Source organism: Micropterus salmoides, unplaced genomic scaffold (assembly GCF_014851395.1).
Source record: "Micropterus salmoides isolate LMB-PRFRI ecotype aquatic unplaced genomic scaffold, ASM1485139v1 Ms_hic_scaffold_6, whole genome shotgun sequence".
In the NCBI taxonomy this organism is placed as follows: Eukaryota; Metazoa; Chordata; class Actinopteri; order Centrarchiformes; family Centrarchidae; genus Micropterus; species Micropterus salmoides.
Genome location: NW_024044348.1, coordinates 15510160 through 15537524, shown reverse-complemented (window position 1 = coordinate 15537524; position 27365 = coordinate 15510160). Strand labels below are relative to the sequence as shown.

The following is a 27365-nucleotide window of genomic DNA, read 5'->3' as shown; positions in this document are numbered from 1 at the left end:
TAATCAAGACATCTTAAAAAAAAACACAACTAGTTTGGTCTTTATTTTGGTCTGACATGGTAAACAAAGATGTATAAATATTTTTATGGTGTGGTTTCACTGTAAATCATACCATCACTGTGAAAAGTCAACTATTTCATACAGGTGCAATGAACCTAAATATTATACAGCTTGGTTTGAGAACATTGCAAAATCAAAAACGCAGGTGTAATATATAACTAGTTTGTTCACTTTTCTTTTAATAAGGTATTACAAAAAGCTTCACTTATTAACATGACATGATTCAATGAAAACAAATAAAACATAAAACGTCTTACTTTCTGGAAATCTTTAGAAAAATGTAAAGTTTCTTTGAAACACAACAAAGTCAAATCATTTGCAAATTATTGTGTAGGTGAGTGGGCACTTGATAATAATCAGGGTTTTCTCTGAACAATACCGCTGCACAATAATGGTCTACTACTGTAGTACCGTCAAACCACTTCATTGTCTGTTTTAATATCTTTGTAGCATGAAATACACAAAATATTTTAATACAGTCTTTTTAAAAATATGATAGCACCATCATACAGAGAAACTGGAGAGACCTGTGCAGTATCCAAGGCATCCTCACTTATCTTTGTTATTGTACAGTCATAGTACACTTGTGACAGTGTAATTAGCTCATTACCTTCTGGAGGGTCTTTCCACAACAGGCTGCTGTCAGGCTTCAGGCTCACACTTGTACATTACTCACAGCCTGTTTGGTCTATTGTTTGCACATTGACATCTGGATATATGAATATGTAAATAAAACTTAAGACACACTAGGAGGCCTGATGTTCAAGTTTGAATAAGCAGACTCCCAAATAGTGTAACACTGACTCATCTTGTCCTCACATCCCAGCAATAAATAGCACATAACCATGGTTTAAACCAGGCTACAAACACACATGCATTCTGTTTTCATCACTTTCACATCTACAGCAGGTTGATCAAAATTGAAAACCATTATGTGAAATTGTGAAAATCCAACTATCTGCTAGAATATGTAGCAAAAGGTTCATACTGATACACCAAATGTCTGCTTGAGCAGCTGAAGTTACTTAACACAGAGCAGCAACTTCCTCCAGAGTACACTCCTGTTCAGACCACAGTCATTTGAAATAAGCTCTTATGCTGCATCGGTGTCAGACAGGGTCATTTTGCCGCTCTTTGACCTCTACAGCACCAGGATGTCTCCAGTGCAGCGCTCGCAGCAGTTAAAAGTAATGTTCTCATAGCGGGTATATGGGTGAAACCTGCCGATGCTCTTCTTATTGCCAAGGAAGTTTGAGGGGGTGCAGTCACTGAGTGGAGGCTCTGTCTTGCTTTCTGAACAAGAAATTGGATCTAAAATCTTTAGCACCTAAGAAAGAAAACAGATGACACGTTTGTGAACCTCTGGATTTCATGACGAATATTTGAAAATGGTAATATTTGTACGAGGATATAGAGATTGTACCTTCTCTGCCATCTTCTCAGCCGGTGTGCTGCAGAGCTGCTCGGCTGTTGCACTGCTACCCTTCATCATACCACCACTGCTGTTGCTGCTGCTGCTGGTGTTGCCCAGCAGGTGGGAGTTGATGGCGTCTGCTAGCTTATGATTGGCTGCTGCCAGCTCTCCTGTGCTGAGGGGCTGTGCACTGGGGTAGTACGTCTGCTGTCTGCCCCACTGAAGGGACACCAGGAGCTGCTCCAGAGACCTGATGACAGAAAGGCAAGCGCATTCTTGGTCTTTCAACTGGCAACCCATGCCCACTGGCACACACATTGTATTATTTTGAAAATGAGGTTGGTCGTCAACACTTCATTCATGCTTTAGCATCAATGGTTTAGCTGTGAGCAGACGTAATGTTCGTACAGCTATCGCTGTATGTTATACTATAGGTCAAGTTCAGTGTATATTTTTTCCAAATAACTGCATGAAAGTTTACTTTACCAAGCTCAACAAGCGATAAGAAACTTAAAAGGTTCAGTATGTACGATTTAGTGGCATCTAGTGGTGACGGTTGTGAATTGCAACCAACTTTCCAGTCTACCACTGCCCCCTAACCTTTCAAAGAGTGTAGGACAGCTACAGTGGCTGACACAGCACAAAAGGTGTCTCTTCTGAGACATCAAACGTGATTCCCCTAAATGTTCTCTGCCTGGAGATACTGGGGAAATGATAAAGCACTGGTAGGTTGATGGATGCAGATCAATCACTGGAACACACACACTGCAGCACATGTCCAGATGTGATAAACAATCGCTGCAGAATCCATTTGTTGAAAAGAGAGAAAAAAAAAAGTTTCCCTAGGTGGGATCGAACACACAACCTTTGGGATGCGAGTCCTGCGCTTTACCAACTGAGCTAACCAAAAACTACATAAATTGTGTCAATATCATGGCTTATATTCTCACCCACCATCTAATAGTTGAAATTATTGCTCTGATCCAAAACTTATTTGCAGAGCCCTGCTGTATATTATTGCTTTTTCTTCTTCTTCATACGTATGTATTCAAGATAGTGAGGAGTGTCTGCACTGCCTGAATTCTACCAGAAGTAGAACAAGAAGAACATTCGAATGAAACGCGCTCTGTAGCGCTGTTTGTCCGTTTTCAGATTCTGTAGAAACATGACGATGCAGGGACACGTGGTTATGTAGATATAAATGACTAAGGTAATAAAAACATAATGGTTCATTATGTAAGGTCTTTATACACCACTGAAAACATAGTTATGGATCTTATATTGCATTTCTGTCAATAAATCCTCAAAAATATTACACACTGAACCTTTAAGCGCAAATATATTTTATTCCAAAGAACATGAAAGTGTTGGTCAAGTGTTTCTACTACAAAGCTATGCCAACACCACTCTACTTGTGGTATTAGAGATATGTCTTGTGTATTCTATACACGTCTTTTTTTAACAAATGCACTGGGCAGTGGACTCCTAAAGTAGAATGCTTACCATAGAGCTATATAAGGAAATGTTGTAAATGGAGCTACAAATATTTATTATTATCATCTGGTAGCTGGATAAAAGGTCAATGTTAGCATGCAGGCAGACCTGGGACGTTGAATTTAACCAACTTTGATTTTCCTTTCTAGGCCGGTTCCTAGGGATTTTTTCACTTAATTGAGTAAATATGGATCAGTGGTTACGTTACCTGTGAGTGAGCACCATGTCCCTGGAGAACTCTTCTCTTTCTAACAGCAGATCTTGAATTGCTCCTTGAGCCTCTCTGGTCTGTCTCTGCAGAGCTGTTCTGGCCATCGTCAGCTCCTCTGCCATGACTCTGTAGACAACATTGTGTGTTTAATTGGCATGATAAAAGTACTTGTGATTTTTTTTGTGACTTTAATTGATCCTTAGAATTTTTTTTATTATTATGTGTTTCCTTCTTCCGGCTAGACAATTTCAAACCTGCTGGCCAGGAACTTGCTCCTCCAAACATCACACTGGATACTCATTCGCTCCAGCTGCTCCGCTGTGTGCGCCAGACTCCGGCCTAGAGCCTCATTCTCCAGAATCAGCTGGTTCTTCTCCCGTGCCATACGCTCAAAGTGGTACTGAAGGTCATCGCCCACCGATGCCACCAGCAGTTTCTTTAGCTCACGGTTCACCTGGCACACAGAATGAATAATAAGTTACCAAATTCCTTCTACAGCAGTTTCCTTTATCTTCACCTAAAAGCAGTTCAGTCCCCTCAAAAAGACAATAGAGTATAATTACATTGTGTTAACTATGTAATTTGGACTTATCCAGACAGAGCAATAAATTCAAGAAACTGTACATGAAACATACTAAAATGAATTGATGATGTTACTCTCTGTATCTAAATAAGATGTATCTTACCTCTGTCTGCACACGGAGCTGATTGGAAAGGCCTTCCTTGTCCTGCAGCAGCCTGCGTTCAGAGTTCTGCAGCTTCTCCATCTGTCCTCTCCAGTCCTCCACCAGAGGCAGCGGAGGAGAGCTTTGCTCCTCAGCCGGTTGCCCAGCCTCTCCTTTCCCCTCAGCAGGTCCTGCACGGCTGCTTCGGCTAATAGCAGCACGTGGGACAATGATCCTCACAGCCTCCACCTCTGTGCAGGCCTCTCGACTCACCTTGCCCAGATGGAGCACCCCGAGAGGCTGGCGGGCAGCAGGGGGAGCAGGATTGGTAGATGTGGGGCTGTGTTTTGGGCTTGCCACTTTCAGGAGGGGAACTGCAGACGGACCTGGAAGCAGCAGATCTGTGTTCACCTCCAGAACGGCCAGGGGTTTTTCAGTTTCCATGCCATCGCCAGCACCTCGGATAGGCACTTTGGCAGATTCTGGAAGAAAGAAATAAGGCCAAGTTTACAAATTGCACTTATTAGAGCCACAACAATTACTCAATTAATGGTAAACCATTAAATCAACTATTCTCTCTCTCTCTATCAAATTCTCTGATTCCAGCTTCTCAGATGTTAATATTTTCTGGTCTATTTACTCCTCTATGACATTAAACTGAATATATTAAGGTTGTGGATAAAACGAGACATTTGAGGACGTCATCTCGGGCTTTGGGAAACTCTGACAAGAAATTCTTCACCATCTTCTGACATCGAGGATATAATCCACAGATTAAGATGGCCTCAAACTACTCGGGACAAAGCACACGTTTTAGCACTTTGTTGCAACTGGCTGGGCTGGGGTAGGAAATGTAAACAACTGTTTGCGAAATGTAGGCGTACCTGAGACTAAATCAAATCAACACATACCTCTCACGGCAGCAGTCATCTTGGAGGTGGTGTTAGTTGAAAAGGAAGTCTGTAGTTTCGGTGAAACCCCGGTGACTCTTCGTTCTGTGATAATTAACAATGGGGAAAGTACTTTGCTGTTAACATTTGTAGCATTCAGTGTTTGTGACAGCGATCAAAGAAAGCCGCTAGTTAAAGGTCAGGGTTAATAGCTGAGGTACTGATAACAGGATAAAGGTGGCTAGCTGATAAGCTAACGTTAGCTGTTTGTCGAGCGTTAACAGAAATCAGCAGTTAATAGGAAGTTTAACAACCAAAGTTACAGTAACATTAACGCTATCGGGAAGACACTTCAACTATATCTGTAATACTTTTTTCAAACAAATTGTTAGATAACATACCGGTAACAATGGATCCGACCCCCTCCTTTAATTATCTGTAAGCAGCCGTAAGCTGTTTATTTTGTCACCGGACACAGTTGGCCTCTCACGGGTGGTGGATATTTGTGACTTTTTGCCCTGAGGTGAGCCTCTCAGGCAAAGCTTCTGTCAAAATAACGGTCCCCTCTTGCAAACTAAAGGCGCAGCCTACCCCAAATCGTGTTTTTTGCCTTAAACCCGACAGTTTCTTACATTAAGTATTACATGTCTAGTTTTGTAGACGAAGTAGCGTTCTACAACAATGCCTGACAGGCGTTACCCAGGGTAAACACGCCATCTCTTTAGAGAACTGTCCGTCCAGTCCATGGTCCCGTCCCCTTCTCGCAAAACTAAACTCAGATCAGTTGTTATATTATTATTACTATACTAGAACTGCAACTGTGGAACTGATTAAACTATAAGAAAATTGATGCTGCCTCTAGCCGGGGGTGTCACTTTTAAATATGACCCGACCTGTATGACGCGGAACCTTCAGGTGTAGTCAAAATGTGGTCTTCGGACAGAAATAGTGTTACAACAAACGTTGAAAAGTGCCGTAAGGATGCTGCTTATTGTTTTCCCGCTCCAATGGTTTCATGGTTTATAGGTGAAAATGTTCAATATGTTTTAATATTCACAATATTTCGGGTGAGTTTTAGACTAACGTTACAGTTATCATGGGAGTGCATGGACTATGGAGGCTGCTGGAGAGTACAGGGAAACCCATCAACCCTGAGACTCTGGAGGGAAAGATCCTTGCTGTTGGTATCCTAACATGGTGGTGCCTTATATATCTATCTTATTTATCTGTTTGTCATTGCTTGAGTAGGCTCCCAGCATCTTTCCTGCATCTCTCTGTCAGTGGTATTGGTTGTACCTGACTGTCTTCTGCTAAGCCATAGCATTAACCTTAACCACACACCTCCAGACATCAGTATATGGCTGAACCAAGCAGTGAAGGGGGTGAGGGACCGTGATGGCAACAGTGTCCAGAACGCACACCTGCTCACTCTCTTCCACCGCATCTGTAAGCTGCTCTTCTTCCGCATCAAGCCGGTCTTTGTGTTTGATGGGGACGCACCTCTGCTGAAGAAACAGACTCTGGTACATCCGGTGCTTCCCAAAGTACCACATAACCAGTCTGTGTAAATGTCTTCTAAACAAAGTTAACTGGTGTTGGATATTTCTTCCATATGCATATGATTCGATTCCCAAATATTCTGTCATTTAACATGGCTGTTGTTCTCCTGCAGGCTCTCAGGAGGCAGAGGAAAGAGGAGTTGAGCCGGGAGTCCAAACAGACCAATGAGAAGCTCCTCAAGACATTCCTGAAGAGACAGGCAATCAAAGCTGCCCTTGGGGACCGCAGGTAAGTGACAGAGGCAGTGAACAGTTGGAGGGATGGCACTCCTGTCTCTGGAACCACATTTCTTTCTACCACTACCAAAAGTAGTGTTAGAAAGAAATTTTGCTAGAGCTTTCTCCCCTGTGTCTTATCTGTCTCCCTCCCTCCCTACCTACCTACTGTCACCTACTTTCTTTAAAACAAAACAATACAAGATGGACTGTCTATTTAGATTAAAATTGTGTCCTTTTTTCCCCCTCCACAGTAAGGATCCTCTACCCAGCCTCTCCAGCGTGAGGAGAGACGAGGTGGACGACATGTATGTTCTACCAGCCTTGCCAGCTGCAGAGGAAAAGGACAAAAGCAGGTCTGAGGCCTGGGAAAGGTTACTATTCACTAGTTATTATGGATTAAGTGGTGGGTAATTCAGTCAGATTATCTACAGCGCTACGACAAGCCAAGCCAAGTTTTCAGAAGAGCTCACAAATAACTAAATACAAATTTTTGTTAATCAGTTCACAAGTTAACAGTAACCGTGCATGAAGGTGCACTTACCAAAAGTATACTTTTCAATTTAACTCTTTTAACTTTAAATAGTGCCAAATCAGACATTATTGGCGATAGTGGCAAGGAAAAACTCCTTTTAATACAATATCAAATCTCAAGTTCAGGTAAGTGTATATGGTTAATTCAAAAAGTTAAGTGACTATGTCCATTAAATAGTTACTAACAATAATACTGGCACTGTAATCATGTTAATGTGTTTTGTTCTTGCAGTTCAGAAGAGGAGGAAGAAGAAGAGAGGGAAGAGACTGCTGACAGTTATCACATGTATCAGGTAAAATGATCACATGCACCAGAGCATCAAACTAAATAGCACCACCAGTAGTTTGTGTTCGAGCTGGGCGATTATATCAATATAATACTGATGGTAAGAGATAAGATATAGATCTTTGTATGAACGCCCTGTTTTGATAATTGACATTTGAGGCCTGATTGCTCGCCATGTCCCAGGGAGAATTGTATGAAGACCCCAACTCAGTGGACATCAACTCAGAGGAGTTTGCCAGCCTGCCTCCTGAAATGAAACACGAGATTCTTAAAGACATGAAAGAGTTTTCCAAAAGACGCCGGACCATGTACCACAAACCCCCAGAGGTACTGTCCACTCTCATTCACACACACATACTCACTGACCCATCTTCTCCTCTTCAACACATACTCTATTTCACTCCACCATAGCATTCAGGAGACTTTTCCCAGTACCAGTTGGCCGGCCTGCTGCAGAGGAACCAGCTGAACCAGCGGCTGGAGGGTGTGGAGAAAGAGATGAGCCAGCGGAGTGCCAGCAGCGCTCCACAGCTCTACGAAGAGGACGGGGACCAGGAGAGTCACAGCGTAGAGTCACGTCGACTGGTCTCAGAAGACCGTTCCCACTATATCCTAATTAAAGGCGAGGGCAGCTATGATGATATGTTTACAGTTTTTCAGTATTTTACAGGAAAACTGTCATGATCTGTTGTTGGTCACAGCAACATACAACTGTTATTATTACACAGTGTTTCTTTCATGTAAAATAAAGCACACATATGGTTGTGTGATAGGTTACTCATCTCAATCACATTGTAAATCTCTGCACGATTTGGTACCATATTAAAATCTGTAGAAACCAATGGTTTCCTGGGAGGGAGGAAATTAATCTGTAATCTTATGGTGTGTTTTAAACAGTGGTTGTTGTAAAGTAGATGTGGAATTGTCTCTTAAAAGGGTTTCCTTTGTTATCATTTAGACACACATCTAAAACTGCAAATTGTCTTTGTGTTTACAATTTAAACACCACTCCACTTTTCCTATGTAGGCTCCAAAAAGAGCGAGACTGCCTCCGAGAGCCAACCTGCCACTGCACCCTGGTCTGGGAGCTCCCTGTCAGGCTGGAAAAGATGTGCAGCGGGCAGGCCTGAGCCCCTGTGGCGTCCTGTTTGTGAGGAAGAGGAGAAGGAGCAGAGTCCCCCTTTAGAAGCCTCCAAGCCCTCTGTCTCAAAGCAGTCTCGGGGAGGTGCATCACCTCCCTCTCCTCGTACACTCGAGGCAATCCAGGCGGCAATGAACAACAGCTCGGATGAGGAGAAGGTGGATGAGGATAAGAAGGATGGTGGTGTGTCCCCACGCACCCTGCTGGCAATCCAACAAGCCCTCATTGAGGAGAAAGACGTTGCTGCAGAACAAAAGACTCTAATCAGCAGCTCACCCACAAAACTGCAGGTGAATATTCATCATCCTGTGCCACAAATGGTCCTCAGCAGTTCAGAGGAAGAGGCAGAACCTGGCGACGTGAAGTCTTTAATTATTGAAAAATCTGATTTTAAGGTGAACCCAACTGGCCAAAGTTTACATGTGAAAGATAGTTTGTTCGTTAGCTCTGAAGATGAGATGGAGGATGTGATAGGTCAGAGAAATAAAGCACTTCACTTTGCGGTGCTGCAACAGTCAGAAGCGGAGACAAAGAATGGACAGTTGACAGAGAATATAAGGACGGGAAGCAGAGGACAGACAGAGAAAGAAGAAGAAGAGCTGGAGAGAAGAGAATCAGAGCACGGACTGATCACAAAGAACAGAGATCCGGTCCAACCACAGGGTGCCTCTGCTTCTACCCGGAACCCATTATCTATCAAGGTACCTGCTCGGATTTGTGGAAAACCTCTCAGTGCACAGACTGAAATGGATGCTGTGAAATCGAAGGGCAGTGAGGAGTCCGAGTCAGAAGGTACATTCACTGTTGGTTTAGGATCACACTCCTTAAACCGGTAGACATTAACAAAAATACTCAATTTTGTGTTTTCCCAGAGAGCTTCATCGAGGTGTCAGAAGACGAGTTTAAAGAGGAGGATGCAGATGATTCACTTGTTATGATAAGAGAGAAAGGATCTCCAGATGAGGTCCGTAAAGATGGGACCAGGAAGGAAGAAAAACCAGAGGAAAGTTTGACAGAGGCTCCCAGTGAGCCAGCTGCTGTGTTGGAATTAGAGGAAGAAGAGGACAAAAAGAGACAGACTGAAGAGAGAGCACTAAAGGAGGGAACAGAGACCGAATCCAGTTCACCTCCAGCAATCAATGAATGGGAACACTTTGATGTGGTAAGTATTGTTAAGACACGCAAGATTTTGACTTCAATGCTAATAATTATTTTAAAGGGTCACTTCACACAAAATATAAATTCTCTCTATTTGTACTTAGCCATACATCATATCTTGTTGCTTTTTTAAATGTCATTTTTTTAATGCTGTGAGCACCACACATCAAATCCACTTCCATTGTATTGGGGTGGAGGAAGAAATCTGAGTAACTCCAAACCTGGAAAAACTGAAACTGTCTGCTTGACTAGATACCACTAATATGTTTTGTTTCACCTATAAAGATGGTAGTATTACTTAAGTATGGCAAACAAAAAACTGTGTCATGGCAGCTATGTTTTACACTACGCACACAATTTTGTCTGTACATTTGCATTGGGGCTGTTTTTATAACCCAGACAATACTAGATTTTTGAGGCAAAACCATTTCTGAACTGCAATTCCTTGTTATTTATTGGTCAACTTATACACATACATACATTAGATACATCTGCTATAAGATAAAATTAGTCTAGCTCTACTTGTTATGTCACTTAGATGTCTTTATAAGCCAAAATAGAGGCTACATACACAGATGCTGCTATTTTGACTTACCATTCACTTAACACTGCATGGGGCTGTAGCATGGCAAAGCAGAACAACGGATGTTTTATTGGAATGATATGTTTGAGCTGGTCAGCTGTGCTTGAGGCTCGGCTGTGATATGTTTGAGACAAGGGCTGGTATGTGTGTGTGTGTGTGTGTGTGTGTGTGTGTGTGTGTGTGTGCGCGCGTGCGCGTGCGCAGGATGAGCTGGAGGCTTTGGAGAGCTCTCTACAGATGGAGCAGAGCAGCCTGAGGGAGCTGAAACAGCAGCAGGAGAGGATGGCGAACACAGTCACCGGACAGATGTACCTGGAGAGCCAGGTGGACCACAGACACTTATATCACAATATCACGTCAGCACATAAACCACACCGGCATTCGACCCTCACACCTATCCTTATGATATGACAACCCAGAGAAGGTGTAAGAGCGACTGTGGGATACATTTCTTTGCGGTGTCTCTGCCAAACATTCCCAGAGCCATGCAACTATCAAGTCACTCACACTTTTAAAAGTCACAGGCTGTCAGCATTTTCTTCTTCATAAAATCACCACTTAATGAAAAACATCTTGGTGCCTGATCTTCATTAATCCCCTTGGCTGCTCTGATAGTGGTGCTAAGAGCAAAGGTATTTCTCAGATGACTACAGAAACATGCACATAATCCCAGATGCATGTTGAGATCAAAAGATTATTGTTCTAAGATCACAGTCCAAAAAATATTTAAAAACTTTGCAAATAGTGTCAGTAGTTATCAAGATACCAGAAGAACAATAACACATGTTTATAGGGTTTTTTTTGTAATTACTGTTTTCCTCTTTGATACCAGGAGCTGCTGCGACTGTTTGGCGTGCCGTTCCTGGTGGCGCCGATGGAGGCTGAGGCTCAGTGTGCAGCACTGGACCGCGCCGACCACACACACGGCACCATCACAGACGACTCAGATGTGTGGCTGTTTGGAGGGCGACACGTCTACAAGAACTTCTTCAGCCAAAACAAATATGTTGAACACTACCAGTACAGTGACATGCAGAACCAACTGGGTCAGTGCTCTGCATGATCATGTCTGTGTCAGCAGGTCCAGAAAAGGTTTTATAGAGTTAGGTGTTGAAAGTGTGCTACAACAGATTACCGTGCTAATCTGATAAGTTCATATTGCACATATCACAGACAGGTGTTTGTGTCGGTGATGACTAATGGGCTGTCAGCAGAGTGACCAGACAGAGAGCACAAGGGTATACTTTTCCTTCTTTTCCCACACTCTTCTTTTAATTTTCTGTTCTCCGTCCATCTCTCTCTCTCTCAGGTTTGGACAGGACTAAACTGATAAACTTGGCTTACCTGCTTGGAAGTGACTATACAGAAGGTGTGCCGGGCGTCGGATATGTGACTGGCATGGAGATTCTGAATGAGTTCCCAGGGCCGGGCATGGAGCCACTGATACAGTTCAGGTGTGTGTGTGTGTGTGTGTGTGTGTTTCAGTATTTGGGTTAATTAGACCAGGAGATTGAGTCCTTGAGTGTTTTGCTCAACGCCTTTCATGCTTAATCCCTCCAGTCTCTCTCTATTGTTACCATCAAATCCAGGACAAAATGTATTAATCATTTGCTAAGATTGTTTAAATTTCTAAATGAATTAGATGGTTTATATTTGCCTGTTTTTTAACTGAATTGAATACATGTCGAGTCAATATACAGCTCAGGCATGTGCTAATATTATAAAGTAACTATCATAGCCAAAATCCCTAATTAATACAATATTATCTTAATTATTTTAGGGTAATTTTAAAGTATACAGTACTTTTTGCTTTAGCATTTACAATGAATGTATTATAACCCCAATCATTTGTGTTTTGGACATTATTTTTTCTCTCTAGTAAATGGTGGTCAGAGGCTCAGGAGAAAAAGCGTCTGGTGGCTGATCCTCGGGACACGAAGGTTAAGAAGAAATTGAAGGACCTAAAGCTGCACCCTGGGTTCCCCAACCCTGTGGTGGCTCAGGCTTACCTGCAACCTGCTGTGGACCAGTCAGACAGCTTCTTCAGCTGGGGACGCCCACAACTCGACATGATTAAAGAATATCCTTTGTAGATGTGTAGATGTGTCCGGGCGTGCATTAGGCAGGTTTTAATGACCACAAACATTCTTATCATTGTTTTTAAGTAGCCTATGCTTTGCACCTGCCTCGGAATTCTCTTCTCCCCACACTCTGACACACTCACACACACCTCAGGTAAACACCCCGGCTTGCCCCGCCTCTCTCTGTCTATCTCGCCCCCCTCTGCTCCATTTTCTCCGTCAGCAGTATGTTTTATAAAGTCACCTAAAAGACTGAGAACTCATCTTTTTTCCGTATGTTTCCTCCCGTGATCCGTTATCACGGCAGCAGGTGAGCCGCACGTTGGCTTATTAATGATGTAGCCTATGAAACAACTGAAACCAACATCTGCACCCTGTGTGTTCACTGCTGCTTTCCCTCGTCCGTGCGTAAAATATCCACCACGACTTGTGACGTAAGTAAAGGTTTGTCTACCTGTTTTTTTTTTTTTACCGAGTGAAGACTGCGCGAGAACACATGAGACGACTGCTGAAGTTTCCTTAACCTAGTCTTCTACATTCTGTCTGAGTCGTTTTGGCTGGAGCAGTCAAAAGACAGAGGAGACCCTTCAGCCTGTGATCAAGCAGCTGAACACCCAGCAGGTAACTGAGTCAATTCCCAACCAGTGATACCCAACCAGGGTCACTTGTGCAGTTAATTGCAAGGGGAAAGCTCATCTAATTAACTCAACTAAATTCAACAAAAAATTTAAATAAAGATTTAATAAAAAAATAATAATAAAACCACATATTCCCGGAGAGTGGTGGCCCAAAGGTTGAAAGTATAACTAAAAGTGCTTGCCTCCCTCATTTACCACCACTGAGGTGCTCTTGAGCCAGGTGGTGTGATTGCGATCAGGGCAAATGAGAGGTTGCTCTCAGTGAAGCTCCCTAAATAAGGGAGTAAAGAATATAAACCAAGAAATAGGATTTCAAGTTGGTGTTACGCTCATTTTTATTATATTTACAATGACCAGTAACATTAAGATGCCCATCAGCACATGTTGTAACTGAATTAACAAGTGGGCAGATACGTTGTAATTGTTAGCTAAAAGTATTGGATAAACCATTTTTAAATAGTTAGCTTAAATTATGAATAAACAGTTGAAGTTGTTTGCTAAAATGAATGGATAAGTAGTTGAAGTAAACTTTAACAAAAGTATGAATAAACAGTTGAAATAGTTAGCTAAAAGTATGAATAGACAGATTAAATAGAGTTTGATTGTGTAATTTGATTTAGTGGATGAAATAAAACCACTTTGCAGTTTTAAAACATTTCTACCTCATCTCTCACTGTTTTGATGTAGACTCAGCTGCGGATCGACTCATTCTTCCGCATGGAGCAACAGGAAAAGCAGGCGATCCGTAGCCAGCGACTCCGCCGAGCAGTCACATGTATGAAGAGAAAGGAAAGAGAAGAAGGAGATGAGGACAGTGAGGAGGAAATGCCATCCCCATCCAAATCTAAGAAAGGGAAGGCAGCCAGCAAGAGTCCGGAGAAAGGAGAGAGAGAAGAGCAGAGGTCTGCGGCAGGAGGAGGGTTTCTAGGGTCGAAGGTAACTGTTGAACCTCCTCTTCCATCTCTGAAAGATGTGAGCAGCACCAGCCAGGAGTCCCTCTCAGTAAAAGCCGTCCCTCACTCTGCTAAGACTCAGAGGGCGAGGAGAAGCAGCAGCAGCAGCTCATGTGAGGACAGCGATGTTGGTGTTGAAGTTGCTATGGTTACAGCACGATCTGTGTTCGATGGCAGCCGCCGAGGCACAAGAAGGAGAGGAAGCATGAGAGGAAAGGGAAGGGGGAAGAAGTCTGGAGGGAAAAAGTTAACTTGAAAATTAACATGAATTGTCAAAGCAGTTGTAATATGAAGCATGAAACATGTCACACACTCCCAAATAGCATCTCCTGCTTAACAAGGTCAATATGTGAATGAATCATGAACTCAGCAGTGATGAACTGAGCTTTTTCTGTATTGTAAAATATATGTTTGTACTATTGATGTGACTGAACATGTGTTTTACTTGTTTAGAGGTATATCTTTGAGAGGAATGACAATGTTTAGCCTTACATTTTTGAGGTACATTTGTTTGAAGTTGAAGTATTTCCACAGTAGACATCAGTGAGACTGGTGCAAGTCCTCAGCTCCAAACATCCCTTAAATATCTTTCAGGCTGTATTTAAGTCGCCATCTGCTTCTACACATACTCCCCCTCCTCGTCCTACAGCCTCGAACACACACAAACTGAGAGGCTTTTGCACATGTGAATTCATTTTTTATTTTTTGGTGGTGTTGAATTAATACCTAAAGTTTCTATCACTTGCATCAAGTTATATTTTAACGCGTTAGTCAAATTGAGGAGACATTACTCCTTCTCTTCACTCCTCAGCTCTAACCCAGTAGTCGGCCAGGGCAGCTGTTGCTGTCTGTCCGTAATCCTTCCCACGCAGAGCTAGAAGTATGGGCTGGAGCTGAGGATCGCAGTAGGGCAGTTGGACAAGCAGTTGGAGAAACACTGTATTTGTGTGTAACTTAAAACCACAGAAGGCCACAGTTAAAAGCCTGCTAGAGATCTGGATCCAGATTGATCCAAATCCAAAGGACTTCATCTGGGACCACAAACTAACAACGGCAGTTGGATGCCATAGATCATCTGTTTTGGGCATTCTTACCCTCGTGCTTGGACTCCTTCAGATATCCTCAACAGTTCGAGGCCATGGACGACTCCACCACCAAAGAAGAAGGTGAGAATGTGGAGTAATTCACCACACGACAAACCAAAGATTTTTCTTTGTAATTTCTGTGACGGTAATTAGTGCTGGCAGTATGGCACAGTCTTTTTTTTACAAATTGTTATGTAGGCATAGTTAGATTGAAATCCCCAGAAAACAGAATGAATCTAATGTAAGAGTTTGTAAGATACTTTAATTGAAATGTCTAATCTGTTTATGACAAACATATTTATACACAAACAAAAGATATAAATTGAGCTCCTGAGCAACTACTGAATCTTTGCATTCCCCTGACCTTTTCTCTAAACCACTGTATATAACTGAAGTTATGTGTCAGGTGCTCTGAGTAACCTTTAGCACTGACACATAGCTGGAGTCCAACAAACCGGCATGATCAAAGCAGGATCAGAAGGGCATTATGATTCGTTTATAGAGCAGAGAATCAAATGTTGCATGTAATGGGATATGAAAGAGAAATAACATGATTGCTCATCTGCTTGATTTAAGGCTAGAATATTTCCATGCCTCTTTTAGGTGATGTGGTTATGTGATTAGTTTCTTACTTGGTGGCATTAGCCATTATATTAGTATACCATTCAGATTTAAGATAGCAGTGTAAACCTTTTTACAGCAGAAAGTTTGACTCTTCATAGCAGGAAAAGCACAGGTGCAACTAATAACATTAATTTCAGCTCCATGGTATTTAAGTGTACCAGTAAATGATGCCAGTGAGACACATTAAACAACATTGGTACTTCTGGGTATTGTAAGTGCATTTTCCTCTCTCACTAACACTATACAGTATGACACTTTGTAAACTTTGGTTTTAGTAAAGCTCTGTATAAACATGTTGTTTTTAAAATACAATACCTGTTTCTGCTGCGGATGCTAAAGCAGGTGCCGCTGTGGATGCGGAGCTAGCCAAAGCCATAATGGCTCGGTGTTTCCACCCTTCTCTCATTGGCCCCGAGCCCTGGGAGGGATACGTCTTTTCTGATGTGGAAATCCGTATCAAAGAATCCACAGACGTCTACGGAGCTGTACTCTGGCCCTCGGTATGCCCACACATGGACATTATCCCAATATTTAGCGGCTGTACATCCTCTTTATTTTGAGCCATGTCCGTGAACTATACATTAGTATCCCCCAACAGGCAATGGTGTTGTGTCATTTCTTGGAGACCAACCGAGACAAACACAACCTGACAGACAAAAATGTGATTGAACTGGGTGCTGGAACTGGGCTCGTCACCATCGTATCCAGCCTGTTAGGTACAGAAACAAAACATACTAGTGATTAGTTCTGGTAGTTTGAACTTGTTCAGACTTCATCTTTGATTTTTTGTCTCTCTCTGTTGTTGTTGTTTATCTCATTCACTTCAACACTGAGCTGTGCTGTCACTCTTCAGGTGCTAAGGTGACCTCCACTGACCTACCAGATGTGTTGGGGAACCTCCAGTATAATGTTATGCGCAACACCAAGGGCCGATGCAAGTACATCCCTTTGGTATGTTTCAATATAGATTTCATACTGTCGGTTTGATAACCTATAAAAAATATTCCGATTTATTCAAAACTCCAACCTATTGACAAAACAACCATGAGAAATATATGTTGCATTGTGTTTTTCATGTGGTGTCTTGGTGTATGTTTGGGTTATGCACCAAATGTCCACTCTACTGTCATTCCCTTGATGATATAACACCCTAAGAGTATGCAAAAGTAGAAGTTTCCTTTTAAAAAATTAATTAATAGAATATATAGGTTTAATACTGTATAATTCAACTCCATATAATCTCTGTTTAAAGGTCACAGAGCTTGTCTGGGGAAAGGAGGTGGAGCAGCGTTTCCCACGTGCCACACATTGTTTCGACTACGTCCTGGCAGCTGACGTGGTGTACGCTCATCCTTACCTGGAGGAGCTTATGGACACCTTTGACCACCTGTGCCAGGAAAACACACAGATCCTGTGGGCCATGCGATTTCGTCTGGACCCAGAGAACAGCTTTGTTGATCGCTTTCGGCAGCGCTTTCACCTGGAGGAGCTGTATGACCTCCCCAGTCTGAGTATCAAACTGTACCGAGCCTGGAGGAAGGACAAGGGCACCAATGACCAAGGAGAGGCTGCTGCCTGAACAGACAGAGAACACACAATGCATTTTCATTGTGTGAGCTTCTCTGTGATTGACAAAATAGGCCAAATTTGTATATTGTTTTGCTGAATGGTCTGTTTTTCATGGATCTCATGTACAAATGTCTTAATGTCTCTTATACATGAGACTTTATGATGTTAATAGTTTAAAATGCCAGTCACAATATCAAGTTGTGATCCATGTTTTTACTGTTAATGTTATTATTTACAGTATTTACTGGTGTCTACTAGAAACATTTCAATATAATGCAATACCATTTATTGCAGGACAGTTGCTTTGCATTTCATATAGGTGAACTTAAATAAACATTCATTTTTTTTTCATATGGGCATTTAGTAAGTGGACATTTTGGATTCTTCATAAGGCCAAGAACCACCTATGGAGACTGTGGTTGTCATCAGCAGCACGCTGTCACACTTGAGACTGATTTGGCAGACTATGTTGTTTTGGTCCAGTCAGCTCACAGCACTGACGATCTGGGCCAACATAGCTCTGGACTTTTCAAGTGGCTTTCTGATGACCTTGTTTTATTTAGGAGGTCTGTTGCTGTGTGACTTCACATGGACAAACTGATCAGGTTTTGTCGCTGTTGAAATCGACAGACTGGAGAAGCATATGACTATTTTTTTGTATTTTAATAACATTTGAATAGATTGCCTGTAATGTGGCAAACGTCACAGCTGGTTCTCTTAATATGAATCCTCTGGGGACCATGAATGCCTTGAGTCTGAACCTGATCAGGTTGAAAAGCCTGGAAAGCGAAGACTGAGATGTCCTGGAATGTGCAGAGGATGAACTGCAACATCTCTGTTTTGCAATCATCAATAATTTTGTTTTGTGATGTAAACGCGGCTATAATGTATATTAGATACACCTACAGTGAATTCCCACCTAAATCTGCAGCCCCCCTTGACTTTACAGAGCTTTGTCGCAAGTTTCAGCTCATTGTTTAGCTGTTCGGCCAACAAATGAACTGTTTTGGTTTACTCTCACCGCTCTCATAGTGTCTTTTTCAGCTGGAAAGCTCTAAAAACCCTCATACATTACTTGCTTTGTACTAAATTGCATTCAGACACAATAAGCAACTAGCTGGTGAACATAGTGGAGCATTTAGCAGCTAAAGAGACTGGTATTTCCAGTGCTAACAGAGCTAAAAGAGAGTGGTCAGAAATATAATACTTTTGCTCTGTAACTGTTGGATGTGTAAATAATAATTTCTCTATAAACGTTATGCATATAGTAACTTCCAAACATCAAAATAAAACTGACAGTTTTTATTAAACAATTAAATTAATCGCATTTTATAGTTGGGAAAGTAACATTATATAAAAGCATAACAATGTTATTGTTAAATTAAAAAAATGCATGATGTGCCATGCATGAAAACCCCATAAATGCTAATGGTATGAGGTCTTCTCTTTTCATAATATCATATATGCCTACAGTACAGCTGGAAATCAATTTTCATGATCAAGTTCACCTCTGTATGAACATAATCACACTGCACATTTAAAAATCAGCGTTGAAAACATCTTCCATTAGCCAAACCAGCAATTAGCAAATCCAACAAATTCAATAAATAGATTTTTTGTAACATACATGAAATGTGTTTTTTATGTTTACGCCTAGATTAGACTTTCTTGATTCATATTTCACCAGCAAAACACTTTGAGGTCAAAATAAAGACTACATCCATATTGGGCAGTGTGTGTTGCTTCAGTAACATGAACACCAACGTGTCACACACAAATTTGCAAGTTTTTGGAAACTCACCAGATGGAAAGATCAAGTTAGAGCCACCTGCTTTTAAATGTGACCTATAAAATCTGATATCTAACTTATGATTCCAAATCCCCCGTCATTCCTTGTCTTTTTGCCCGTGAGATGGGTGTGTGTTTTTTGGCTGCAGAAACACAGTTGGTGAAGAGCTGGATTGAAGAGGAGCAGAGAGGTTAGCAGAGAGGTTATCTAAGCTGGTGGTGGTGAAGCGCCGCGCATTATTGTCAAGACAAACAAATACTCAACAGCTGAAAACTGTCTGCGGCCATGTAAAGATGTCAATTGATAACAATCAACCTTTCACTGGGAGACAGATGCTGCCTGTCATCAAGCTTAAAAACATCTTTTATCCAAGGCACCACATCAACAACACAGTTGGGCAATGACCTCACCACTGTGCACTCCCCATTAATGTGTCAGCCCATCAAGAGGCGCTGGATGGATTTCAAGTTTTGGGATGTGAGTGGATTTAGATCGCTGATACCTGAAACTGGGGAGGCGATACTTCATGGTCAACGGCTGGTCAAATGCAACTGAGGGAGGTCTAACTGAGGTTTATATTACAGGAGCCCCCTTCTTTTCTGAGGGGGGTTGATAACATGGGGATTGCATAGCAGTCTGATCCTGTTGCCTTCCGTCTCTGGTGAGGCAATTGAGGCCATTGCAGGAAAAGCAAACAAGTAAGCACAACAACATGGACACGTTCCAGACTACATCATGCATCATTTTTTACATAGACTTTGGCGTGATAAGACCTCCTTTCATCTTCAGTCATCTTTGTCTGATAAAAGTATTGCAGAGGAAGCAACACCAACTTTAGTTTTAGAGGTTTCAAATGTTTTGGTGACAACGCAAACATTCAAGGGCTCTGTAAAGATGCTTCCAAGCCAAACACAAATCACCTATTGGCCTCGTTTTCAGAGGGCTTATCCCCTTGTGGCTATTTGTAGACTACTAAATAAAACTAATGTAGTGTAATGTGCAATATCTGGACGGGTTTGAACCCAAGGTCCAAATCATAAAATGTTATTAACCATTGCAGCTTGAAATCATTCAGTAGAGTTAGTCCAAAACCCAGTTTTTACAGGTTTCAGTATTTCTTCACATTATGTGTGTTCATATTATATCCAGTATGAGGTTACAGACTGTAGAGCTTCTAGATAGCACCAGTATAGAAGTCCATAAGCGACACTGGTATCACAGATCCGTGGCAGTTGGTAGCATGACATTCCTGTAGTTCATTTTCTCCTTTTGGCTCTCTCACTAAGTCATCTTCGTCTGTGTGTTTGTATCTACGTGCGCTCTGCTCCTATATCTTGCTTGTGGGTTTTTTTCTCCCGAGCATGGCTCTAAAAATACCCTCATGCCCTTGTGATGATGATGGGTGTGTTCAGCAGGATGCTGAGTCTCTATAACCTTGCACTCAGAGGTCTCCAGATGCAGTCAGATTGCTCCTGAGATCTTTCACTGAAGAATAAAGCAGCAGCAGGCAGGCCAAAGTTCACAGGTAGGGTTTTCATTATAGTACTTGTAGAGATAACCTTTTTTAAACAATAATTTGGATAATATGTTAGGGTTTGGAAAAGTGTCTCCTATGTAAAATAATCTTTATCATAATAATCTTATTATGTATTCTCCCAGACTTGTTTGGCATTATTTGAATGGCTAGACTGTAGGACTGCAGTCAGAGTTAAAAGAAAATAAATAATTATATAAACACAACAAAATTATGGTGAGAAAGGATAAGATAATAGTAGCATATATAAGTAAGCTAAATATTAAAAACAATCAGATTAGAAAATCTTGTATGCAATGTATATTGACACACTGAAGGATAACTAAGTTAAGAGAAACAAAGCCTATCAAAAACCATAAAAGGAAGATTAAGAAAGAAACAGAACGTTATTACACTAACTAAAGTTAAATTGAGGCTCAATAACTGATTATATCCGTCTGTCCATCAGTACACAGGATTTTATATGGATACTTCATCCACACACGTTGTGGAGGAAACCAGTTATATGAGAAGCGGAGAGGAAGACGAGGAGGAAGATGAAGGGGGAGATGAGGAAGATGGGGAGGCTGATGGGGATGAAGAAGATAAAAAGGAGGAAAAAGGCAAGAGTTACTATGCAACACAAAGCAGGAAGTAAAATTTCAAAATTCACGTTAAGGAGAGATGGGTTTTATGTTCATTAAAAACCAAAGAGATCTGAGCATCTGACTTTTGTATCATGCAGTTGAATTAGCCGTCCAGAAGCAACAAAGCTCACCCTGGGCTCCGTGGTTCTTCTGTAGAGCGACTAAAGAGGTGCACTATTATGTCGGGCAGGAGATCGTGATCACGGAAGGTCTTGACTCCTATGCAGGCATGATATGGCCGGGGGTGAGAAGCACCTTTTTTGAGATTTGCTGTCTTATTTGCCACAATATGACTTGCAGTACCTTGTCCACCATTACACCTGCCATTTTACATCTAATTTTTACTGCTCTGGCCCATGTTTAACCTGCTCCAGTGAAGCTTCAAGAGCCCCAAATTCTGAAACACTTGTGCCTCTCTGTAACTCAAAGTCATCTTGATTGCCCTCAGGCTCTGGCTCTCTGTCACTACCTGGACACTCATCGTGAACAGTTGAGTCTTGTGGACAAGGCAGTCCTGGAGATTGGGGCAGGAACTGGCCTCGTATCTATTGTAGCAGCGTTCCTTGGTAAGAGAGTTCAACTTCATTTGCCATTTGCACAGGAAAAGAAAGTTGGGTTGGGAAAGGTAGGGCAGTAAATTAAAAAGTACCAAAAATGAAGTGGCTGTGGTGTGCACAGGTGTGCTTAAGTGAGCACATGTACTGGACAGGACTGGACTGGGCAAAAGATGGACCATAATGGCTGTGCTAGTGTAAGAATTTTGTGTATCAGTGTATCAATAGGTCAGCATGTGTAAGAGAAACCATGAACCTGGAAGGATATTTTTCTGAAAAAGATTTGAAATTTTTTAACGATTTTCCTTACTGTCCTCAGGTGGCTGGGTGACAGCCACAGATCTTCCAGTGGTCCTGAACAACCTGAGGGTCAACCTGTCCAGGAACACCAGGGGCCTCTGCAGACACACACCCCAGGTGGCAGCTCTCACCTGGGGCTACGACCTGGAGAGCACCTACCCTACATCTGTATACCGCTACGATTACGTGCTGGCAGCCGATGTGGTCTACTGTCACGACTTCCTGGAAGAGCTCCTGTTCACCATGAAGCATTTCTGCAAACCAGGAACGACTTTGATCTGGGCCAACAAGGTCCGGTTTGAGTCTGATCTGACATTCATGGAGAACTTTAAAAAGGCTTTTCACACAAACCTGCTGGTTGAAGATGGAGAGATGAAGATCTTCATGGCAACATGTAGAGAAGAAGAAGGAGAAGGTGATGTGGGGCTGGAAGATCTGCTGAGAGAGGAGGAGGAAGGAAAGACGGAGGAGGCCGAGGCTGAGGATGAGGATGGGGATGTAGATGAGGATGATGATGACGATGACGGTGAGAAGAGCAAAGAAGCGCTTGTGGAGGAACAATTTGTCGATGAAGGAAAGATTAAAGGAAACAAAAATGATAACGATGTAACAGGGGAACCTCACATGTCAGAGCCTGAAAGAGGGGATGATAAGGAAGAAACAAACAAGCATGAGTCTGATGAAGAGATGGAGGAGGTAATGGTCCTCAAAGATGATGACTGTAAAGAGGATGAGAAGGATAAACCAGATGATTCAAGTAGTAGCACCACACCCAGTAAAGCAGAGGTTACAGGTGAGTAATCTACGGGATCTAAGAAAAGACACGTTAGTGTATAAACACATGTATCAAAAGTATTATAGGAGTTAGACATCAAAGTCATATTTTCTTCAGTTTAAAGAATCAGTTCAGAGAGGTTTTTTATTTGCTCAAGTTTTGAGATATCTGCTGCCACCTCGACCTTATAGGCACCATTTCTTCAGTGCAAAGTAAATCTAACGAAAACTGTGGCTTTATTAGAATAACAAAGAAACTGATTCAGGATAGAGATAGTGATCTACTACTGAATTTGTAGCCATGCTAATGATGTGGCTCTATTGCATAGCAGTCTGTTGATCCTCCACTTTGGTCCACACTGTGACTCTAAACAGTGTATGATCTCAACAACATGACAGTGTGTGTTTTTTGTTAATGTGCCCCTCTGGATGAATTGTAATCACATTGGTAAAAACTTTTTATGTAGCCTCATCATCAGGTATTTTTTGCTTTGAGCAACACTTATTAATCTGCACATGCAAAACTGATGACATTCCCATCTACCTCAGCTATTGTGGCCATGTTCCCATGATGTCGTTAGCAATTAGCTCAAAGCAACACTGTGACTAAGTCTCACTGAGCTGTTAGCATGACTGTAGACTAGTTAGTCTTGTTTTAAATATAATCAGCACTGTGAGCACCACAAACAAAATCCCACTCATCCAAACAGACAAAAAGACCGATATCACAAACCTTGCGCAAATAGAACCAAAACTATCTAGACACCAAGAAAGTCACCACAGCAATTGAGAAAATACATTTAGATGAACCAACCTTTTAGTATGCTTTAGTATGTGTTTTTTGTTCGCTTATGGTATAAAAATCCACAAATACAGAGTATAAGACAGTACAGAGTCTGTTTCTCTTTGGTTTTTAATTCTGTCCGTCTCAACAACGAGCCCCGTCTTGTGGTTTGGCAGCTTACACTTAATTTAAAAAACAGTGTTGGGACTTTAATGTGTCTGGCAAGATTCGTGGCAAGAATAAAATCTGAGATGTGAGACCAAAAACCAAAAGGTGGTGAGGCCAAAACTATTATCAACTGTCCTCAGTGAAACCAGGGGGCTGATGCACTCGTCTACTGGTGTTGAGAGTCTGAACTTATACGGAGGAGAAGCAAGGACTAATTTTTTGTCATTGCAGTGATGTTATTTGGTACAAATAAAAAATAGTGTAATGTCTTGTGTCTGTCAGTGTGCACTGATGTGCGTCTTTGTATTGGATCTATCATCTTTTCTTTTTAATGTTAATGTTGTGTCAGTGTGTATTTTACAGTGTCTTTATTGTTTTACCTCTGTTTAAAGTTTCGACCCATCCTCTCTTCACAGGACAGGCATACATCAATCAACCAGCTATGCCGCAGGGCAGAACACCAGGCTGCATTAGCATGAGCATTGGTAAAGATATATACCACTTCGTAGGGCAGGATATTGTCATTCATGAGTCCATAGACTCCTATGGAGCAGTGATGTGGCCAGGAGTGAGTTCCTCTGACAACATTAAATAAATACAACATTGCCGATTATAGACATTTTGCATAAAGAAACAGAAAATGTTGATTCTAGCTAGTATTTTCAGTTCCACACCAGTAGTAAGAGGCCTGTGTCTGTTTGTCCTGCAGGCGGTGGCTCTGTGCTCCTTTCTGGACAACAACAGGGAGATGGTGAACCTGCAGGAAAAGGAGGTGCTGGAGCTGGGAGCAGGAACAGGACTGGTAACCATTGTGGCCAGTCTGCTGGGTGAGCGGTCTTCAATTCAATTCAGACAACATATAAATAAGCGCCCGACACAAACATCACGATCAGTCAAACAGGGAAAGAGTTTGGAATAAGTCCCCATGACATGATACACAGACTCTGACACAAAACACAAAGAACATTACAGTAACTCAGGACAGAAACTAGTGGTCAGGGATGGCCAGAACCTAACATAGTTGCCAGCAGGATTGGGAAAGTACTGGCTGCACACGGTCAACAACAGCCAATGTGATGACAAACCTGACCTGTCTTCCAAGGTATCCCCAACACCAACTTATAAAACTGCAGTAAGCAAGGTACCTGTGCTTTAACAACTGTAAAGTCAATAAAACATAAAAACAAATACATGATAAAAGCAAGAAAACACTTAAGAGAGTAAAATACATGTAAAGTTAAAGTAAATATAAAATATACATAAAATAGAATAAAAACCTGTAATGTCTGAATGCCTGCCTGTCTGAAAGAGAGAGAACACATCATCATTACAGAAAGTAATCACTGTATGGCTGCATTTTCTGTATTCCATACATTATCCTCGTAAGAGGTCCATAGTCTGCTCGATAGATATTGTTGATATTAGGTAGGGGGTATGCAATAAACCTGGAGCCTGGATGATCAGTCATGCATGTCGGAGAGTCTGGCACTTGGTTCATTCTTCTAAAAAAATTGAAAATTCAGTCAAGAAGAAACAAAGACCTTTCTATGTTTGTTTAACTAGGGTAATAATTATACAGATACCATATTTCATTTAATAACAAATAATTTTTTGGTAAAATTATCAGGCTTCCAGGAAGTTGGCCAATCAGAAAAAAACGAGTTTTTATGGAGGGGGGCCTTACAGAGACAGGAGCTAAAACTACTTAAGGGTTGCATAAAAGGCCGGTGTAAGATAAATAAGGTTTATTAAAAATATTATATAGTATACTATATTAAATAAAAATAACTTATTAAAGTAGATAAAATATAGAGCTGGAAAAGAGCATAATTGGTCCACCTTAACTAGAGTCACCAGTGTGGTCTTTTTACTGTTCTCGTGGCTATGATCATGACAGATGTCCTGTTTCTGCATTCTCAGGAGCTTCAGTCACAGCTACAGACTTACCCGAGGTGTTGGGTAACCTCCGGGCCAATGTGACGAGGAACACCAGGGGGAGATGCAGGCACACGCCCCAGGTGGGAGCTCTCACCTGGGGCTACGACCTGGAGAACACCTACCCTGCATCTGTGCATCACTACGATTACGTGCTGGCAGCCGATGTGGTCTACCATCACGACTTCCTGGAAGAGCTCCTGTTCACCATGAAGCATTTCTGCAAACCAGGAACAACTGTGATCTGGGCCAACAAGGTCCGGTTTGAGTCTGATCTGACATTCACGGAGAACTTTAAAAAGGCTTTTCACACAAACCTGCTGCTTGAAGATGAAGCGATGAAGATCTTCATGGCAACAAGTAGAGAGTGAGCGGCAGAAAAGATATGAATGGGTTACTCAACGGCCCTACTGGGTACAGGCCCCGGGCCCCCCTAAGTCAGAGCCTCTGCTTAAAGTGACTGTTGGGAATTAATGTTACTCTTTGGGAAGTCAAGATTATTCATCCCTACCATCACTTGTTTTTGCTCCTAATCCCAATCCAAGTCATTTAAGTTATTTAGAGTATGTGCCAGTAGGATATCTTTTTGTTTTTTGTTCAAATTTAATACAGCAGTGCAGTACATTTTTCAGCTACAGTAAAATTAGTAAAATTAGTTAAGCAATTTAAATGTTTGACAGTAGAATAGCTCAGCTTTAAGAAAAGTCTACCTGAATCAAATGTTTTCTTTGATGAGGCAGTTTTAAAAATGTTTTTACTTTACTTATATCTAATATCAGTAGAAAAGAATGTTAGTTTGAACCTGCAGTGGTATGAAGTTGGGGTGCAGGTTTACACAGCCTCTCTTCATATCCAGCAAGAACAAAATACTTTCATTTCAGGTACAATATTTAAGTTTTCTACATAACAAAATGTTATGATTAACCTGGAAAATATAATTTTGATGCCAAACAGTCACATTTCTGTCCATTGGTGGTCTAGTGGGTTCAGTTGCTGCTACGTAGAAAGGAGGGCCTTTTAACAGTGAGCACCTAGGGGCCGATTTGTCCATGAGAAGAGGGTGTGGTTCACAACAGTTCATGTACGTAAAGATTTCAAACATAATATGCCAATATGTATCATACTTTCACTTACACCCTACACAGGCATTTTGTTGTATTTTAAAATCCTGTATTTAAGTCTTGCTCCAAAAGTTGCCCTCAATAGTTAGCCTGAAAAGGTCAAACCTGTGCTACACAAAGGTTCAAGATTAGTTCATTAGAATCACATCAATTATCTCAGTCTGGACGTGAAACAATTAGTCGATTCATTGACTGACAGTGCAATTTTAGTAATTTTTCAAGAATGCCAAAACATTTGGTGGTTCCAGCTTCCAGCAAAGGTGAGGTTTTAATGCTTTTCTTTGTCATATATGATAGCAACCCAAATATCTTTAGAGTTTGGAATGTTTTGGGACAAAACAAGCAATTTCAATATGTTATGCTGGGCTGTGGGACACTTCACTTTGACATTTTAAAGGAAAAACTTAATTAAAATTTAATGAATTGGGAAAATCTGGAGATGGACTGAAAGAAAATAATAGTTAGTTGAGGCCCTTTTTCGGTGTGTCTGGATCAGTTATTTTGGCATGTGAACTGTACGTTTCTTTTTACATTTCTATGAATACATAAAAAAAAACAAAAAACACCTTTATCTCATTACATCTTCTTGTGGGTTACTTTGTTATTTCTGGACAAACTC

General features: G+C 41.5%; 4 protein-coding genes across 11 annotated transcripts; 3 read left to right on the top strand and 1 right to left on the bottom strand.

Moving 5' to 3' along the window:
- Nucleotides 1-13: 13 nt before the first annotated feature.
- Nucleotides 14-5240, bottom strand: blzf1 (basic leucine zipper nuclear factor 1). The gene is made up of 7 exons (XM_038701628.1): nt 5136-5240; nt 4756-4839; nt 3866-4326; nt 3434-3633; nt 3177-3305; nt 1484-1724; nt 14-1387 (listed from the first exon to the last, which is right to left on the bottom strand). Exons 2-7 carry the CDS (start codon nt 4772-4774, stop codon nt 1202-1204), a joined length of 1236 nt encoding a protein of 411 aa, XP_038557556.1. The 5' UTR covers nt 4775-4839; nt 5136-5240; the 3' UTR covers nt 14-1201.
- Nucleotides 5241-5344: 104 nt separating this feature from the next.
- On the top strand, nt 5345-14304 carry ercc5 (excision repair cross-complementation group 5). Of its 3 annotated transcripts, none has more exons than XM_038701625.1 (15): nt 5345-5918; nt 6082-6257; nt 6407-6522; nt 6764-6865; nt 7276-7336; nt 7513-7656; nt 7741-7951; nt 8357-9262; nt 9343-9632; nt 10416-10535; nt 11044-11257; nt 11521-11665; nt 12091-12291; nt 12829-12913; nt 13618-14304. In XM_038701625.1, exons 1-15 carry the CDS (start codon nt 5831-5833, stop codon nt 14137-14139), a joined length of 3381 nt encoding a protein of 1126 aa, XP_038557553.1. In that variant the 5' UTR covers nt 5345-5830; the 3' UTR covers nt 14140-14304. The 3 variants fall into 3 exon arrangements, with proteins under 3 accessions (XP_038557553.1, XP_038557552.1, XP_038557554.1); XM_038701624.1 differs by having other exon boundaries at nt 6764-6883; XM_038701626.1 differs by lacking the exons at nt 5345-5918; nt 6082-6257 and adding an exon at nt 6280-6298 and having other exon boundaries at nt 6764-6883.
- Nucleotides 14305-14462: 158 nt separating this feature from the next.
- mettl21e (methyltransferase like 21e) lies at nt 14463-18181 on the top strand. 5 transcript variants are annotated; one of them, XM_038701634.1, is made up of 5 exons: nt 14463-15049; nt 15935-16092; nt 16191-16308; nt 16446-16543; nt 16845-18181. In XM_038701634.1, exons 1-5 carry the CDS (start codon nt 15022-15024, stop codon nt 17169-17171), a joined length of 729 nt encoding a protein of 242 aa, XP_038557562.1. In that variant the 5' UTR covers nt 14463-15021; the 3' UTR covers nt 17172-18181. The 5 variants fall into 5 exon arrangements, with proteins under 5 accessions (XP_038557562.1, XP_038557566.1, XP_038557561.1 ...); XM_038701638.1 differs by having other exon boundaries at nt 16178-16308; XM_038701633.1 differs by having other exon boundaries at nt 15932-16092.
- A 2152-nt stretch (nt 18182-20333) lies between these two features.
- Nucleotides 20334-27325, top strand: LOC119889925 (protein-lysine methyltransferase METTL21C). 2 transcript variants are annotated; one of them, XM_038700847.1, is made up of 8 exons: nt 20334-20475; nt 20933-21086; nt 21209-21354; nt 21559-21676; nt 21984-22757; nt 24107-24258; nt 24400-24517; nt 25611-27325. In XM_038700847.1, exons 2-8 carry the CDS (start codon nt 20948-20950, stop codon nt 25994-25996), a joined length of 1833 nt encoding a protein of 610 aa, XP_038556775.1. In that variant the 5' UTR covers nt 20334-20475; nt 20933-20947; the 3' UTR covers nt 25997-27325. The 2 variants fall into 2 exon arrangements, with proteins under 2 accessions (XP_038556775.1, XP_038556776.1); XM_038700848.1 differs by having other exon boundaries at nt 24107-24175; nt 25611-25757.
- The last annotated feature ends 40 nt before the right edge of the window (nt 27326-27365 follow it).